This window comes from Pteronotus mesoamericanus, unplaced genomic scaffold (assembly GCF_021234165.1).
Source record: "Pteronotus mesoamericanus isolate MK-2021 breed Mesoamerican mustached bat unplaced genomic scaffold, CSHL_Meso_final contig_182, whole genome shotgun sequence".
Taxonomy (NCBI): domain Eukaryota; kingdom Metazoa; phylum Chordata; class Mammalia; order Chiroptera; family Mormoopidae; genus Pteronotus; species Pteronotus mesoamericanus.
The window spans coordinates 14,506,866-14,524,011 of record NW_026555078.1 but is presented as its reverse complement, the minus strand read 5'-3'; the positions used below and the strand labels follow the sequence as shown (position 1 = coordinate 14,524,011).

The 17,146-nt window shown below is 39.9% G+C and overlaps 1 protein-coding gene across 12 annotated transcripts in view; it reads left to right on the top strand.

Moving 5' to 3' along the window:
- NRXN3 (neurexin 3) overlaps window positions 1-17,146 on the top strand; it is a 1,414,514-nt gene that overhangs the window by 645,811 nt on the left and 751,557 nt on the right. For all 12 annotated transcript variants that reach the window (XM_054567201.1, XM_054567200.1, XM_054567197.1 and 9 more), the window contains one exon: window positions 10,853-10,972. In XM_054567201.1, coding sequence (XP_054423176.1) covers window positions 10,853-10,972 — 120 coding nt within the window. The remainder of the gene's footprint in view (window positions 1-10,852; window positions 10,973-17,146) is intronic.

The following is a 17,146-nucleotide window of genomic DNA, read 5'->3' as shown; positions in this document are numbered from 1 at the left end:
TGGGTGTATGTCTCACAGGTAGCCAGCACAAGTGTCTGTCTCTTGAGTGGACATCGACTAATAAGGCCTTTCTCCAGCCATTTTGGTAACTCTTTTTCCTTCATCCCCTTTTGGAAGATTTACATATATGCCAATATATACTAAAATTAATGAAAAGGACATGCTGGATTAGTATTTTGAAGTTCCAAGGTAGCTGTAGAATAGTGTTCATTTTCGAAGTTTATAGGGCCCTTTCAGTAATACTGAAGGCTGTTGTGTTTAGATATTCTGTTTAATTGTCAGAATAGGTCTTCATGTCCCTGTAGAAATTCAGGGGAGGGAGATGGGGACAGGGACTGATGCACATTAAGAGGCAATCCAAGGCGGTCCTAGCTCCTCATGAACGGATTTACCAGATAAAACTAGACAACTGTACCTGCTTGTAGGCTTCACCCCTTCTTCATGGTAAGAACTCTGTGGATTTTGAATTCTGAGAACCTAGCACAGATCTTCTTACACAGGGACTTTATATGTAGAACAATGATCTTCAAGTTTCCACTGAAAGGAAAAATGATTTGTGGGAATTGTACAAATAACTGGTTGACTTCTCTGCCAATTGTAAATTGTGAAGATACAGATTTGGGGCATGATAGTTTAGAATTTCTTCACTTTCCCATTTATAGAAGCAGTCTAGTCATTTGGATGGTTTTCATGTTATTACTCCACTGAGCCAAACTCTCTTCCATTCTTGCAGTGACTTGACAGTCTCTTTGTTTGTGGCAGGACCTATTATTTTTTTTGTAATTATTTTGGGTCATCTTACTCTTTCCCTATATTATGGCAAAAGATCTTCACAAGAAAATGCCTTTGCTTTTTGTTTTCCTGACTTTGCGGTATGAAACAATACCTACGCTGGCTTCTTGAGCAGCAACCTGTGGGTGCAGATAATACTAATTACCACTAAGTGTTAAGAGCAGTAAAAACATATGATGAAGGAATGAGACAGTCTGAAATGTGAAGGTACCTGGTGTTCAGAGAGAAATACAATGAATGGATCTAAAAAGTGAAATAATGAGTCTGGACAGGTCAACAGCTTGCATCTTCTAGCTACTGTTTTTAGGGTGGTGTTTCCTTTCTTCTTTTTTTTTTGTTGAAATTTTGTTAATTTAACTACTCCAGTGACTCAGTTGTTGAATTTAACAGGAAGTCAGCTGCTCCCATGTAATAGACACTCAGCTAGGTACTGGAGTTACAGGTGGGATACAGTCCCTGACTTCAAAAAAGTCAGAAGGCGGTCAGCCAGTAAGCACAGCGTGGAGTGCACACTGCTCTACCGGAATGGGTCCGGAGCACGCTGTGCGAGCGTGGAGGAGGACAGCCGGGCTGTCTGCCATGACGGTGGTTGGGGTTGGGGGTGCTTGGAGGTTTTCTCGGGTGGAGTTGGAGCTGAGTCTGAAGGACAACATGTATCAGGTGGATGGGAGGTGGAAGTATATTCCAGAGCTTGGCCAGTTTGGAGACCTACAAGAAGCTCAATTTGGCAAAAATGATGTGCCTCTAGGGATTTGGTCAAAGATGAGGGGGAGGATGGAGACAGGTGAAGACAGCCTTTCCATGTAAGGAATTCGATTCCACCACTAGACGCTCTAAGGAGACTTGGGTTCAGTTTCTACTTTATCAAGATCACTGGCAGCAGGGGACAGAATGGATGAGGAGGACAGGGACCAGAAGCAGAGAGCAGAGTTAGGAGGGAAGAAGCATATTTCAAGACAGAGGGAAGAGGCATGAGCCTAATGCTTTTTACTTTAACTGGCTACAAAGGTACCTGTGTTTCCCTCCCAGATCAAACCTCTGAGAAATGAGGAAGAGAATGAGCTTTTTCTCCTGTTGGTTTTCCCACCACCCTACAGTACAGAGGAGATGCATTTACACATGATGACAGCCTGTGTCAAGGAAGCACTGCATTGTTGGGGTCTGATTTTGCATCCCTTCGGGCTAAGAGAAGGGGTAGGACAGGGAGGCGTTCCGCTGCTAGGAGGTGCAGTCCTTTGAATCTCAGCGTCCCTTGAATAGAATAACAATATTTATGGTCCTTTCAAGAAGTAATTTTCTAAGTTCTATTTATTTGCAAGAGGGTATCCCTGGAGAGGAAAAGATTCCCTAAAAGCCTGTCCATATGAGAAAGGAGCTGCACAACTACAACATAAGTATTGTTCGGCCATTTGGGAGTGAGGCAGATGACTCATAAACTATGAGAAATAAAAGAACAGTTCTTTATTGGGATGATTAAGCAGAATATCTTCTCCCCACTTTCCATTATAATTCCCCTAGCAAATTCTATTTCTGGAGTTGAATGGCTTCTTTTCTAGAAATGTATGTTGTCCCTTTGCCCTGAGGGTAGGTAGGTGGTGGTGGTGGTGGGCCGGGATGGGGGTGGGTAGGGATTGATTATATCAGGCTCTAAGTGCTGCGTATCTTAAGTCAATAAATGTGTTGGATTTGGATGCCTTGAAAACCTGAAGATTCTTTTAAGTCATCTTCGATGTGTTGACATCAGCCAAACACATCAAGTATGTAAAGTGGTTTCTAATTCCTCAACTTTCTTTACTTTGAAGACTGTAGTTCCGCAGTTCATTTTTTTCCAAAGCAAAGGGCTGCATCATATTCTCCATTGTACTTTACATAGTAAAATGCAGCGTTTGACCTAATAGAAATAAGTTCCTTAAATGCTTTGCATTATGGGAAGTACTAAGAAAGACAGGAATGAAATGCAATTCTCACAGTGGTTCCTGCCTCCTTTTCCTCAACACTGTGTAACAGGTTTCTTACAGGAGAACTGTGTGATTATGACTTACCACCATAATGTGTCTTGTTCATAGGCTACGGATTGACTACACGCCAAACTAAAATGGGTGGAGATAACTTGATTTTCCTTCCCAACAGTGTTGATAATACCCTTTACTGAGGGTCTACTTAGCATAGGCACATGCTAAATAAAGACTTGGCATATCGTATGTCCATTATGTACACAGCCTTGGTTGGTAGATATTATCTCCATTTGGATGACTTTGAGAGCTTTGCATATGTTATCTCTTTTAATGCTTACTTCATATGAGGTAGTAATAATTTCTATCTCACTTATTAGATGAGTAAACAGGTTTGGAGAATTTAGGTAGCTAGCCCAAGGCCACATTGCTAGTAAGTGATAAAGCTGGATTTTGAAGCCTGTAACCTTTTCCCTACTGTGGCATGCAATGTGAGTCTGGATTTGCCTGTTTCCAAAGCAGAAACTGTACACAGATGACCAGAGAGTATCTGAGAGTGTCCTCCAAGCTGATATTATGGTACATGGTTTTCATAGCGATACTGTTTCACTATGTTCTAGAAGATATTTGCACAGTTATATTAAAGCAAAATATTTTAAATTACCTGTCTTTTTGTTGAGCCTGGTCTTTGAAACCCATTTTGTCTCTCTTCCTGTTAAATATATTCTCTACTACCCCAACCGGCTGCTATGTCAGTGCTGAGAAAAGAAGGAAACAGAAAATGAGGCCTCAGTCTACATTTTCTGAAGCAGCATTGACTTGTAAAGGCCTGTTTATAGTTTTTTAAAAAGAAAGAATGATTTAATCACTTGGCCTTAATGACCCAGGTCTCCTCTGAAAATAGGATGGCTTGAACAAGATGGCTTTATGATGCCAGCCATTCTGCCACCTTCACAAATACCCTATCAGGGGCAGCCATTGACTCTTACCTCTCTGCTGTCATGGGAGTGTCCTGTGGGGAAAAAGCTTTACTCACAAAGTGTAGTAGTACTTCGCTGTTCATTGGCAATCAAGAACAGTGCTGGCAAGAGCAGAGGAGTTTTCAGAAATTTTGCAGGCTAGTTGACATCATTTAACATGAATTAGGTTGAAATTGGTTGTGGTAGGAATATTTTTACACTCTGAAAATTGGGTTTGAGAAATGTTACAGATCAGGCTTTGTTGTTCTTTATTCCTGGAGTTCTGGTTGTTTAATATTGACCAGCACAGGGCCAAAGGCCATTGGAGGTAAAGACCTCATGAGGGCATCTTGGTTTCAGCCAATTTCCATGCCTATCTTGACTATTTATATCTAATGTATGATGAGAGGGCTGAAGTGAGAATAAGGTTTTATTGTAACTGCCCCAGTGTTAGATTTTTTAAGGTGTTTTTACTCATCATCCTAACTAAGGGACTTTTCTGACCCCTCATTCAGAAAGAGCATGCTTGATAAAGGGCAGTTGCAGTGCCTGTTGAGCATTAGCAAGGCATCGATTCCTGCCTCCAGGACAAAAAAAAAAAAAAGAAAAAAAGAAGATTTGGGGAACACAGCTGCTCTTAGCTCTTTCTGCCAATAAAATTTTATAACAACATTTAGGACCCTGTTCTTTGGCTTTGTATAATCTTCTTTAAAATGGGAAATAGGGCAGCCACTTCTCAGTTGTTTCTCTACGAAGAAAGACACTTGACACACTCAGGGATCTTTGTTTTCTTATTTTAAAATTAAATAGAAGTGAATTGGGTTTTTGCCAATTAAAAAGGGATGAATCTTATGTTGTCTGTAAATTACTATCTTCAGAAAAGCTGAGAGGATCCAACACTGTAAGTGTAGAAATACTTCTTAGAGGGACAAAAGTAGTTTTGCTGAAAGGACTGAGACATGTAGCCTAAGTAAGCAGGCTGTGTCTAATGTCATGAACACCGTCCCTGAAGCCTCAGTGCTTTGATTATTAATTATATTCTAGCACTAGAGGCTATAGATTGCTCAGGAAGCTGGTAAGGGCCTTTCACAGATACACATACATACATATACACGAATGTGTGTATCTATGTGCAGTCATCTTTTTCTATTCTTTCTTTTCTGTCCTTTCCACCCAATTGCTGCTCACTCCTTCTCTCTCTGTGAAATAGTGTAAATTTTAAAAAGTAAAAGTGAAAATGTTTATACACTTACCAAGAGTGAAAAACAAAGTTGAAGGTGGAAGATGACATCTCAGTAGACAATCTATAGCATTTCTCATAAGCCTTCTCCCCAGGGCAGCTGTGCTTTGTTGGGGGGCTGGGTGGGGGGCAGGAACAAAGTTCTATGCTCATACTTCTCATTCAGGTTTCACTCATAGATTCTAAGCCCTTTGACAAACAACTCATGCTTTGAGATTAAAGACAGTGAATCTTGTTACACCAACCCCACCTGGTGCCTACAGCTGGCCTACCAGCCTTCAGGATGAACGGGCGTTAGAAATCAGAGCAGATGTATTACTCCCCGGCTTCCCACCACCAAGCCCACCTCCCCAGCATGGCTAGAGCCAGCTGGTGCTGGTTTACCAACATTTAGCCATTTTAAATTGGGATATTTGAGGCCTAAGTTTGGTTAAGTCCTACTTGGGCACTAACAGAAGGAAAATAAACTCTGATCCAAATGTCCTGTGCCTCAGGCAGCACATCTGTCTCAAGGACCTGCAAGTAATAAAAGATACTCTGTCAACTTCTGATTTTCCAGACCATGAAGAGGAGTTGACTGAATCCATTTGCAGGTACTGCACAGGGGGATTTCAGCAGTAACAGGCATGAAATGACTGTCTGGGACAGTTCTTAAAGAGAGAAACAATCCCACATTCAAGCAGGATGATGGGACATTTGTGGCAGCCGTGAGTTATCATCTGAAAAAAAAAGGAAGAAAAAAGACACAATGCAATCTCTCCCAGTGAACTAAAAATAGAACTGGGAGGTAGAAACTGAAGGACTAACATCAGTGACAACGTATTTCATCTTTTCATGCATTCTTCTGTTGCCTTATCAGTTTTCCTACTATAAAAAGAAGTTACCATTTTTTCTCAAAAGATTACATGACTTTTAGTGAGGATTGATTACATATCAAATATAAAAGTTGTATACGCTGTCCCTATACAGAGGTTCCCTAAAGCCTTGGCACAATTTTAAGTTATTAATAATAATAATATAATTTTCTGAACACATAATTCCAAAGGTTTATGTTATCTTATAGTATCTACAATTTTAGTTTGATTTGGAATAATATTTTAGATAAAATTATTATTCTTAAGTCCTTAGGAATGTCATGTTTATAAACATGCATATAGATTTTTGTTCATATAATTAGACAAATGATGCCTTCCTGTTTATTTTTAATTGAATTTTGTAGTGAATTGGCATTTGAAATTTTTTTCTCACTTAAGAAAACACATTGGTACATTAAAATGTCATTCTTCTCTGGCTGTAGGTTAGAAATACCTTTTTAAGTTGCTCTTGTTCATCAGCGTCAACACACACACACACACACACACACACACACACACACCCCCCACCCACCCATATTACCCACATCCACAGGTGTTAGGTGGGTCTGCTGTGGAGTTAGTAAGCTTGGGTTTGAAACCTCACTCTGCTACTTGCACTTGGGGCCTTGCAAATAATCACCTGTTTCCTCTGACTCAGTTTACTTTTCTGAAATCCTTGCCTTCCGACTCAGTCAGCAGTCAAACATTATTTTATTTTGGAAATTCTGTATGTCTTGATGTGAAAACTATTCTTGTTTTGCTGATTCTTTCATAGTTTTAATCAGAGTTGTTTCACCATGTGCTTATAAGGTTAATTGAATTACTATCTGAAATGCACATACTACAGTGTCTGGTACATCTATGCAAGTGCCTTGTTTTGTTATGGCTTTATGTTCTTGCTCTTATTTCTACAGATTATCTTGTATCAATGGATGTACAGTTAGAATAAAATTTCTTTTTCTAGGACATTTTGGTTTGTTTCTCTGATTTCTTCCTTCCTTTCTCTCTCTCTTCTTTCTTCCTTTCTTTCTCTCTCTCTCCCCCCACACCCCCCTCCCTTCCTCCTCCCCTCTTTGGCATTCCTATCTATCAGAAATAGATGCAATGAGATGAACTGCAGCCTGTTCAGGAAGGGATGTACTTAGTTTGAAGTAAGAATGGGAACTTATCATCATGAAAGTGTTTTAGAGCTTAGCCCAGCCTCTCTTCCATTCAATACAGTTACTGCATATTGTCCGTGGGCACTGGGGGCACAAAAGAGTCCTTGTCTCAGCATCTGGTGAGATTAGATGAGTCTAATAGTTAAATCAGGGGAGATAATGTGATCAATTAAATGCCCCCTCAAAGGAAAAGCTTGTTTGAAATAGAAACTTATTTATACGAGCTGATATTGGTAAATGCTATGAGTGAATTGTTAGGAAAACCACTTGGTTTTATGTCATAAAAGAATGCTTTTCTCTAATTTTTGGTTTGTTTGTTCTTTTGGTATTCCATAATATTCTCTGAGCCCTTACTTTATTTTACCAGTATTTAGAAACATGAAGGTGAGCAAAAGAAACAAGACTTTTCCTTTCAAAAGGCTTATATTCCAGTAGGATGAGACAGACAGTAAAGGATTTAATAAATAACTTATCCGCAGGCCATGTCATTGTGAGTTAAATAAACACAGAAATATTATGGGAAGTGAATGAAATGCTGGTGGGGACTTTTTTATAGTAAGACAGTCTGAAAAACACCCATTTGGAGCTGAAACTTAAAGAACGAAGACTAACCAGTCATTTGAAAAATCTGCAAAAGTACCTTTCAGGAAGTGGGTTGAGCAAGAGGAAAAGACCTTGAAGGTAGGGATGGACTTGAAGTGTGAGAGCAGAGGTCCTGCAATGTGAGCAGATTGTAGAGCCACCCAGTGGGCAAGTGACAGGTGATTCCAGTAGGTAGGTGATGCAGGTGCTGCTGATTTGGGCCCCACGCTGTGAACACTGCAGTGCTAGAGATGAATTAAAAAGAGGAAGGGATGGCTAGAACCCTGTGAGCTAGGGGCCAGGAGAAGGAAATGAGATTGGAGAAGGACGCAAACGCACTAGGATCTCAGCCTGGAAAGGAGGTCTGAGTGTAGTCCCAGATCAATCAGAAGTCATTGCAGGTTCTCACCGAGGCTGTTCTTCTTCTCAGGTGTTACAGTGTAGTCAGAGTTCAGGGATTATCTGATTCTGCATGGCGCGCTCCCTTCAATGCGTGTGAAACAAATTCCGTGGGATTTGGAAATAACCTACAGTTCCCTATGTACTTGCTTCCTGAGCAACCTTTGACAAATGGAACAGATTGCTCACTTTGGAGAGCACAGACATCCTCCCACGCTCGGGTTATGGAAGTATGAGACATGGGCAAATCAGGCTGCTGCAATTCAGATCAGCTCCACATTTACAGAAACACTTTCTCGGCATCTGGCACAGTGCACTTAGTGCAGCAAGGACACGATGAAAGCATATTACGTGATTTCTAACAGCAAGCAGTATTTAGTCTTTTGGGGATAAAGAGCAAAAAAACCCACATGAGACAATTAGAGGATTATATAAGCAGAGGACAATGCAATGTGTAATAACGTGTTAAATGGAATATTATCATATGCAAAAGTTAATGAGGCAGATTATAAGTGCTGTGGCCACTAAGAAGGGGGAGAATTGTTTGAAGTTACGGGGGAATGTTATCTTTGAGGGAGGCATATGAGCTGGCCTTTGGAAAATGGTTAAAATTTGGCAACAGGGGAGGGAAATGCATGGAAAAGCCTTTGCCTTCAGTATCAATCAGTATGCAAAAAATTATGTTTGCCCAAAGTTTTTGCTGTTCTGCCTTTCAAGGGGAAAGCCTTCTATGTGTTTCTGATTCTGAGTTCAATTGAATTACTGGCCCATTGTCTGGTGAGAGCTGTTTGGTCAGGGAGCCCTGTGGACTTCTGAGAAGCTTTTACCCTTTGAAAGAAGCTGTCCTGATTTGCCATTGTTAATAAAACTTGCACCACACAATGCTCAAGTTTAGACCCACTGAGAACATGACCATGTACCTCCTTTCATCTCCACATGGGGGAACCACATGGCACACAGGGCCTGCAGAAACCCAGCAGCAGGCTGCTCCCCCAGCATTAGTGATAGTCTTGAACTCCCTTATGTCACATCCTAAGAGCTTTGTACTGGGAGTGATGCAGTGTACTGCTTTCCCCCTTCATGAATAAGTATAAAATGTCTTACCACCTAGAAGACAGACCCTTTATAGTCATTCATCTTCTGAACATGTATCCTCAGGACCTTGCATAATTATGTTTCAATATCCTGGGCCTGGGTGAGGCTTAGCTTGGAATTTGTGAAATGTGCACTTAGAGCAATGGGTATGTTTTGACTCTGTCAAGTGTTGTTGTGTGTGTGTGTGTGTGTGTTTAAATCAGATCCTGACTAATACATTTAATGACTCAAAAGGCTCACCTCCTTTGCTGAGGCTGTCTGGGAAATTTAGGTTATCCTGAATATTAAGATATTTCCTATGAGCTCATGTAATCCCAAAGGTTCTTTAATCCCAAGGTTGAGGGAAAAGAGAGAGTTGAAAAAGGAAGAATGATTAATGAGAGGCCCCAGCTGACCAAAAAAGAGTTTAATGGCAACTTGGAAGATAGAGATTGTCAAACTTTTCACTTGCTCATTCATACCCAGAAAAGATTTTAAGAATTCCTTCCAAAAGGTATACATATTTATATATTATATACATGTATCATTATAGCTATGTTACTTGTATATGAAAGACACAGAAATAGAAATAATAAAGAATGAAATTTTAACAACGAGCATAATTTCTAATACAATCTTATCTCGGTACTCATTGGCTTAAGAACTCCTCAAACTCCTCAAACGTGTACTCATCGCATTTTGAGGAGAAAAGAATGTTTCAGCGCTCGGAGCTTGCTCGCACCTTGGTGCCCCTCTCTTGCGATGAAACAGAGGTCGACATGTCAGTCACATGGTAGCTCATGGACATTTCAGTACTGGTTGGTTTCGGCACTCATCACGAGTTCTGGAATGAATTAATGATGATACCGAGGCACTACTGTACTTTCTCTCCAAACTTCACATAATTCTCTTTTGTATCCTCTGGTGTATGTGTACACCTGTATAAACCTGTAGCAGCAGTGTGGTGCAGTGCACTCATCCAGTCTACATCACAATTTCCTAGAAGCTTATGAAAACACTCATTTCTGCCTCCCTCTCACCAATTTCTTTATTTCAGTAGGTCCGGGGTAAGGCCCATGGATGGGCATTTCTAACAACTTCCTGGGTGATGCTGGTCCTAGGCCTACACTTTGGGAACCACTGATGTAGTTAACTACTTAGGTCTCTACCAAAGTTGGACATCAGGATTCTTTCATTTCCAAATGTGTGACCTTGGGCAAATTATTTTTACCTCTCTGAGGTTGGTTTTTTAATCTGTGAAAAGATGGTTATATAGCTACTTAAGTCTTAGAGCCACTGGAGGACTTAATGAGGTACAGAGACAAAGTGCTTAGTACCCAGTGCTTATTACCTACTCAGTGCCAGTGCATGCTGGCTGCTATCTCCTCTCATCTGAATTATCATTAAATATCTTTTTAATGTAACAAAGTAGACTATAGGGACTTTTGTCCTTAATTCATGAGAATCATGGGAATGTGTTTTTCTGCTTTAGCATTATACGTTCAGAAAGATCATGCTCCAAGTGAGACCTCTTTCCAGTTAAATGGTAGTGACGAGGCTCTTTTGCAAAGTCTGCCTAAAAGAGAACAAACAGTGTGTTCAGCCCTCTCCCTTCTGTGTGTAACTGTTGACAGTATGTGGCCAAGTGTGTATTTCTGTCGTCTTTTGTATATACCAAATTCTTGTTGCATGACATAGAGTTGACATTTTTGGTGGTTGTGTCTTTGAATGTTTTGAGGCATGAGAATAGTAAATTCAAGTGATTGCTTTGGATCTGATTAATCGTTAACACTTCTCCCTCTACTTTTCCTTCTCTTTCCTTTGCCTGATACATTACTAGGACCAAGTACCACCTGCCAGGAAGACTCATGTGCCAACCAAGGGGTCTGCATGCAGCAGTGGGAAGGCTTCACTTGCGACTGTTCCATGACCTCATACTCTGGAAACCAGTGCAATGACCGTGAGTACAGCCTTTTCATACTTGGATTTTTCCAACAAGTTCAGAGATTTAGAGAAACCTTAGGGACATTATGTAAAAGGATGACTCTTCTGAAAGATTCATTAGCAATTTTCTCCTCCAGAAACTGGAAAAATAAGGGACTAGTGCTCTTATGGGAAGAGCAAAGAGACATTTCTTGCTCAGCAATACTAAATGTTTCCCCAGTGGCTTATTCCCAAAGTTTTCCCGTTAGATTAGATTACCTGTGACTGAGAAACAAGACAAACCAATTCAGGCAATACTTGTGTTCTAAGGAGTTCAGTTTTTCATGAATTAAATCGTCTGGATAACCATTTTGAGACTCTTATTTCCATTGCCTCGAATTTAGAGTATGTTTAAGGGATGTATCAATAGTAGCTCTTTTTAAAAAAAAAAAAATCTGAACTTAGGGAACTTCTTAGACCTTTCAAATAATGAAGATGTTCAGAGCTCATTATATTTCCCAATTAGAAACATTTAAAGGGTTCTCAGCGGTCTTTCAAATGTAACATAGAGATTGTGGAATCTCTGGTGAAATTTATTGATACCTATTTGGTGTATGTATATATATGTATGTGTATATATATTTTCTGTTTATATGTTTGGTATATACAGTCTGTTTATATGTATATGTTTTGTGAGCACGCCTATATACATTCATCTGTGCATTTGGTTCACACTGGTAGAGAGCCAGTTGTTGTCTTTGTCTACTAGTAATGCTTCGGTCATATCAGCTAGTTCGACCTAGAAGAAGAGCGGTTTCATGAGATGACTCCAGCTCTGCTGGTGGAGGTACTTTAATTCTATGGGAATCTGTAACCTGGGTCTCCACTTCCTTCTTATGTTATTGTCTTAACACAGCCACTTTTAAAGATGAACAAACACTTGACATTTCTGGATACTTATTGCAATGAGATTTGTTAAAAAGCCCTGACTTAGTGCGCCCCGCTGACCTGATTTTTAAATGCAGGCTTCATTGTAGGAATTTGTTTTACAATCTGAACTCAGGCAGTTGACTTTTTGGTTTCATTTGGGAAAAAAAAATATGCATGATGTTACCTGAGCGAACAGTAAGGCCCCGTTGTAGTTTGACCGTGTTGGGGGGGGGGGGGGGGGCGTCCATTACAGTGCCATCTCCGTTGTGTCTATTTGGTTTTCCTTGATTTCTTATTGCGCAACTTTTTTTCATGTGTCTAGTTGTCTGTTGTTCTGTTTTTCACTTTTCTCATAGCTTTTGGTCTTCATGTGGTCTGTCGGTCTCTCAAGATACACAAAGGAGAAACAAGTGGGGAATCTGGCAATATAGAGAGAAAATTCTTTGGTCTAAATGTAAGCTTGTGCCTGTATATCTGTACTGCAAAGGACACCCTGTCTGCAGAAGGTTTTGGCACCAGGTTGCTCTTTCCAAGTATTTGGGATTATTGAAAGTCTTGTTTCCATATTTATGATTTGGAAGCCCCCTTCCCCTTCTGCTCTGAGATAGGCAGTTCTGGGCCATTGAGAGTGCGTTGGAAATTGTGCTGTATGCTCTTTCTATTCCCTGTAATTTGTCTGCACAGGACTCAATAGGAAGCCCTGTTTTCCCCCCTCAATGGTGGCCTGATGTTTTTTTATTCTCACAAGTTTAGTCCATGTCACACATATACACCACTCCCAGTAGGAAATGGACTGTGTGCAGACAGACAGAAAGGTAAGTTACTCTCACGATGCCGAACACGCTCAGTCTTCAGAAGGTAGGTATGCATTTTTCTCTTATTGACAAATTGCTTTCTGTCCTATAGGCAAGGCATTGTTTTCTGCTAAAAACCAAACAGGATTCTTTCCAGCTGTCTCTGATTGTTTCTGATCTTGTTATGTCTCAATCCAGAGTAGGCACTATCACGTTATCCAACTGGAACAATTTGCTGATATTTTATGAAGTTCTAGGAGGAGGATTGGGGAAGGTCAGCTTTCCTTTGTGGCAGTAGTTTTTGAAGGAAACATCCTTCAAGAATGTTTCGAAGATATCCAGGCTTAGTATAATATGTTTTACATTTTTGGTCTATAAATAATGCAGTTGAATTTTTATCGTAGAAAACCTCTGAGCCTAAATCACTGAAAGAATCTGCTTGCCTAGTCCCCCCTAGCAGAGTGGACCAGGGCTTCTGTGATTGGATGGCTGTATGGACGTGGGAGTGAGTACACTTTAATTGCAGAATGTGAGGAACATGTAGAATTCATATACACAGAATTGTAGGATCTAACTAAAAAGTTTGTATATAAACTTTTTTTTTTTCATGTAAAACAGTAAGTATTTATTGTTGCTCATGAGTCTGTGGGTAAACTTTTAATGAAACCCAACTAAATATACCAAAATGGTAGGCCAGTTGTTACAACGGATGCCTCTTTAATGATTGACAGTTAAAGTTTAATATTTGGAAGGAACTTCTCTTTTGAAATTAGTACCAGAATCAGTTGTTTTTTCCTCCTAGAAAATCAGCTTCACTACTTTCCATCATAGATAATTATTTACTATGTCAACATTGACCCTTAGAGTTGTAAGTTGCTGCTTTATCTCACCAACATTTTCAAAAGGAAGTTACCTGTCTGATATTCTCTGTGCTTCCCTATATTAATGACCTCCTGGTAGCTTTGCTTGCATCAGGAATTGAGCATTAACTCTCTGTGTCACCAACAGAATTGAAAAAGGCTCATGTTTACCATTGGCAAAAGCAGCAGGGGAAATGCAAGACAGGAGAAATGGTAAAGTGAGTGATGAGAAGAAGAAGCAGGATGAAGGAGGAGGGGCAGAGAGAAAAGCAGGAGCTGAGTCTTCTGGAAGAGCACAGAGGCCATTGCTGGGCTCACATGCACAGCCCAGGGGGTCTGGCTTTGCTCTCAAGAACAGAATCGGGGCATGGCCTTCTAAATGGAGTACCATCAAGGAGATCTGGCCTTTACCTGATTCATGGGACTAGTATATTCTGTAGGATATTGCCTGTGTCTAAAATGAATTGTATTTCTTAAGATGCTGTCATAGAACCGCATGAATTCATTAGCAAGTCAATCTAATGGCAAAAGGCATTTTCTGGGTAGGTTAAGGTTTGGATCTCTCATTTTCTATGAGCTGTTTCTCAGGACAGCAGATTGATCCTTAATTATTGGAATTGAGAACATCTCATTTTATTACTGCACATCCAGGAAAAGAAAATTGTTTAGGAGGGAAACGGCCAGGCTATGATATTTTTCAAAATAAAGTTCTCAGTTCATCATATGTCGGAAAGTTAATTTTATCTGGGGATGACCTGTAAGCTTCTAAAGAAATATTTACATTTTACAATCGTGTTCCCTTTTCCTAGCATTGGTTTTGTTACTTAAGACCTTTGTTATTTATTTGTTTCCCTGTTTGCCAAATTTGGCATTTGCTTGACAATTTTCAGTTGCTGTCACATAGATGGGGCTGGGCCTCCATGAGTAGAGTTTACATTTAGGAACTATATCTCATTTAGTATGAGTAAAATAAGCCTGGGTGGTTTTAACTTAATTTACCATTTTCTGTGAAAGCATGGTGGATTGATGAAGACAGTGAGGGTGAATTCTAGATTCATTCTTACAAAGGTAGATACAAAGCTGATACAGTGGTTGTAAAGGTATGACATGTATTCTATGTCGGCTACCTTGTGTAAGAGTGTTCCCTTGTTTTTGGATAGACTCAAAAATGTGATAGTAAACTAAACTATAATTTATTTAGTAATTGTCATATAGTTTTATGATATGACTTTCCACTTCCTCTTATAGTAAAATCATAGGGAGTTTCCTTTAGGTAACTTAAGGAATTTGAGGGCCATTTGCAATGGAAAAAATGATCTCAAAAGCAGTTTTCAGTTCATGTGGGATCAAATAAGGACACACATAACATTTGCTAAAGAAAACGTGTAATTTCTTTTGAAAAATTAAAACAGAGAGGAATGGCTTCTTGGTGCATACTGCCTGAGTGCCAACCTAATGACACAATATTGCAGTTGCGTATTAAGAACAACACAAGAATGGAATCTAACAAGCGTTCTTATAGGGGCGTTGTATTTTTTTGTTTGTTGGTTTGTTTTTGATATTGAGTTCCTATTGGTATTTTAAATCAGTACTGAGATCTGGGCAATTTCAGTATGTTGTAGCCGTTACACCAGCGTGCCAATTCAGAGTCCCTTTCCCATATAGTGTGTCAATGCCACACCCACTGGCAGCCCATTGTTGTGTCCCCTTCCCCTTCAGAACATAGTGAGATGTTGCACAACATCCAACTCACTTGTGTATACCCACACATACACAAAAGAGTTGTCATGTGGGAGGTATCCTTGAAAATAGCAATTTGAAACACCTCACATCTATTCTCACCACCATGGTTCCCTTTTAGCATGTTCATGACAACTGTTCTAAGTTGTATGTAATTTTGGGATCTTGTTATTGCCTCTGTGCCCTGGAGAAGCAAATGTGGAAGTCAGTGTGTGGCACACGAGCCCTTAACACACATCATGTTCCTGGATTTAGAAATGGGGTGTGTTTATAATGGCTTTGTGGGGTGAGGAGTAGGAAATGAATGTGGGTCCTCAGCCCACCCTCAACAGCCAGCTACCTGTGCTACATTGCGGGTTGTGCGTTGCGGGCTCCTTGCTGGAGAAATTGCTAGGTTCACACTGGCATGTGATAATAGATGTTCTTTGCTTGCCACAAATCACTAGCAGGCAGCTGTGGATCGTGCAGACAGCAGAAAGTGAAGCACCTTTTCAGACAGTTCTCTGCTGGAGTGGCTCTTAAGCTGCACTGTTGGCTATTGATTGGCCTTTTGCTTTTTATTTATTGTGTGGGTTTATTTATTTTTTTAATGTAGGTTGGCATATTGATTAAATCTGTTAAAAACTCATTTCCCTTCAGGCTTCAAAAAAGATAAGCAATATATGCATTACTTCGTGTGTAAACAAGGGAATCAGATGTGTGTGCACATTCTATCTCTAGGGTTTGTATAGGGCAACAGTATGAGCCCATGTTGTTATTTGTAGAGCAGTAATTTCCCAGGGTTTCAGACTGTAGTATGTCCATGCTTTTGGTTAGGTGTTTATTTCCTCCCTGTGTTTTCAGGCTTTGCTTGTCCAGTATATAGGCCATAGTGGGGACGTTCACTATTAAGACAGTTGTTTGTTGCTTAGGACACTCTTTATCATTCATTCATTCATTCATTCATTCATTCACAGACAATCCTTATTTGAAGACATAACCATGATGAAGGTACCATTTTGTTCTCTAATACATTACAGTCTACTGGGAGAAGACACACGTGAAATGCTTCAATAGAAATGTGAACTGGATGTAGTGAGGAGTCATAAAGTAGAGTGAGGTCAACTATCTCTGTGGCTGAGACTCATCAAGTAGAGCTTCTGCTGTTAGGAAAGTTTTCACTGACAAATGAGTCCTGAAAAATTTGTAAGTTCTTCCTAAGCAAACATGGTATAGATGAGGCTTGGGAAACAAAGACAGCATTCTGGTGAGCAGAGAGAGGGGACTATGGCTGCGGTTAACTCTCTGGCTATTTCTTTCCAGTCTCTATTCTAAGCATTTGTGTGGCTGAGATCACACTCTGTTTAAAATTTGTGCTCTGCTTTACTCCAACATTGTATGATATGCATTTTTCAAAAGGTGAAAAGCATGATCAGGTTTCCTAATCTCCTTCAGTAGAATGTACATTATGGTGCTCAGGGCTCCATAAGGATCCCTCCACAGTGAATCTATTGCTGGGTCCCGATTGTGGCCTGATAGGGTCCAAATCTTGATTTATTTCATTGAACCATTGGGGGACATTTGTCTTGGAAATTTATTTATATTGAACCAAATTTTTAAAAAGTTGATCCATAATGTATATGTTACGAAATTATAAAGATATTATAGCATAGTCAAGTTGATTGGCTTTGGAATGAAACTGCTTTCAATGCCAGTCCTAATGTTAACACTGTGAAATTGAATTAGCTGCTTAGCCTTTTAAAGCTTTTGGTGTAGCACAGGAGTGTGGCAGGTACTTAATAAATACGAGTAGTGATACTTTTTATTGTGACTAATAATATTAGACTCAAGTTTTTATTATGTCGCCGACACTGTACTAAGACCTTTATAAAGATGTCACCCCTTTAA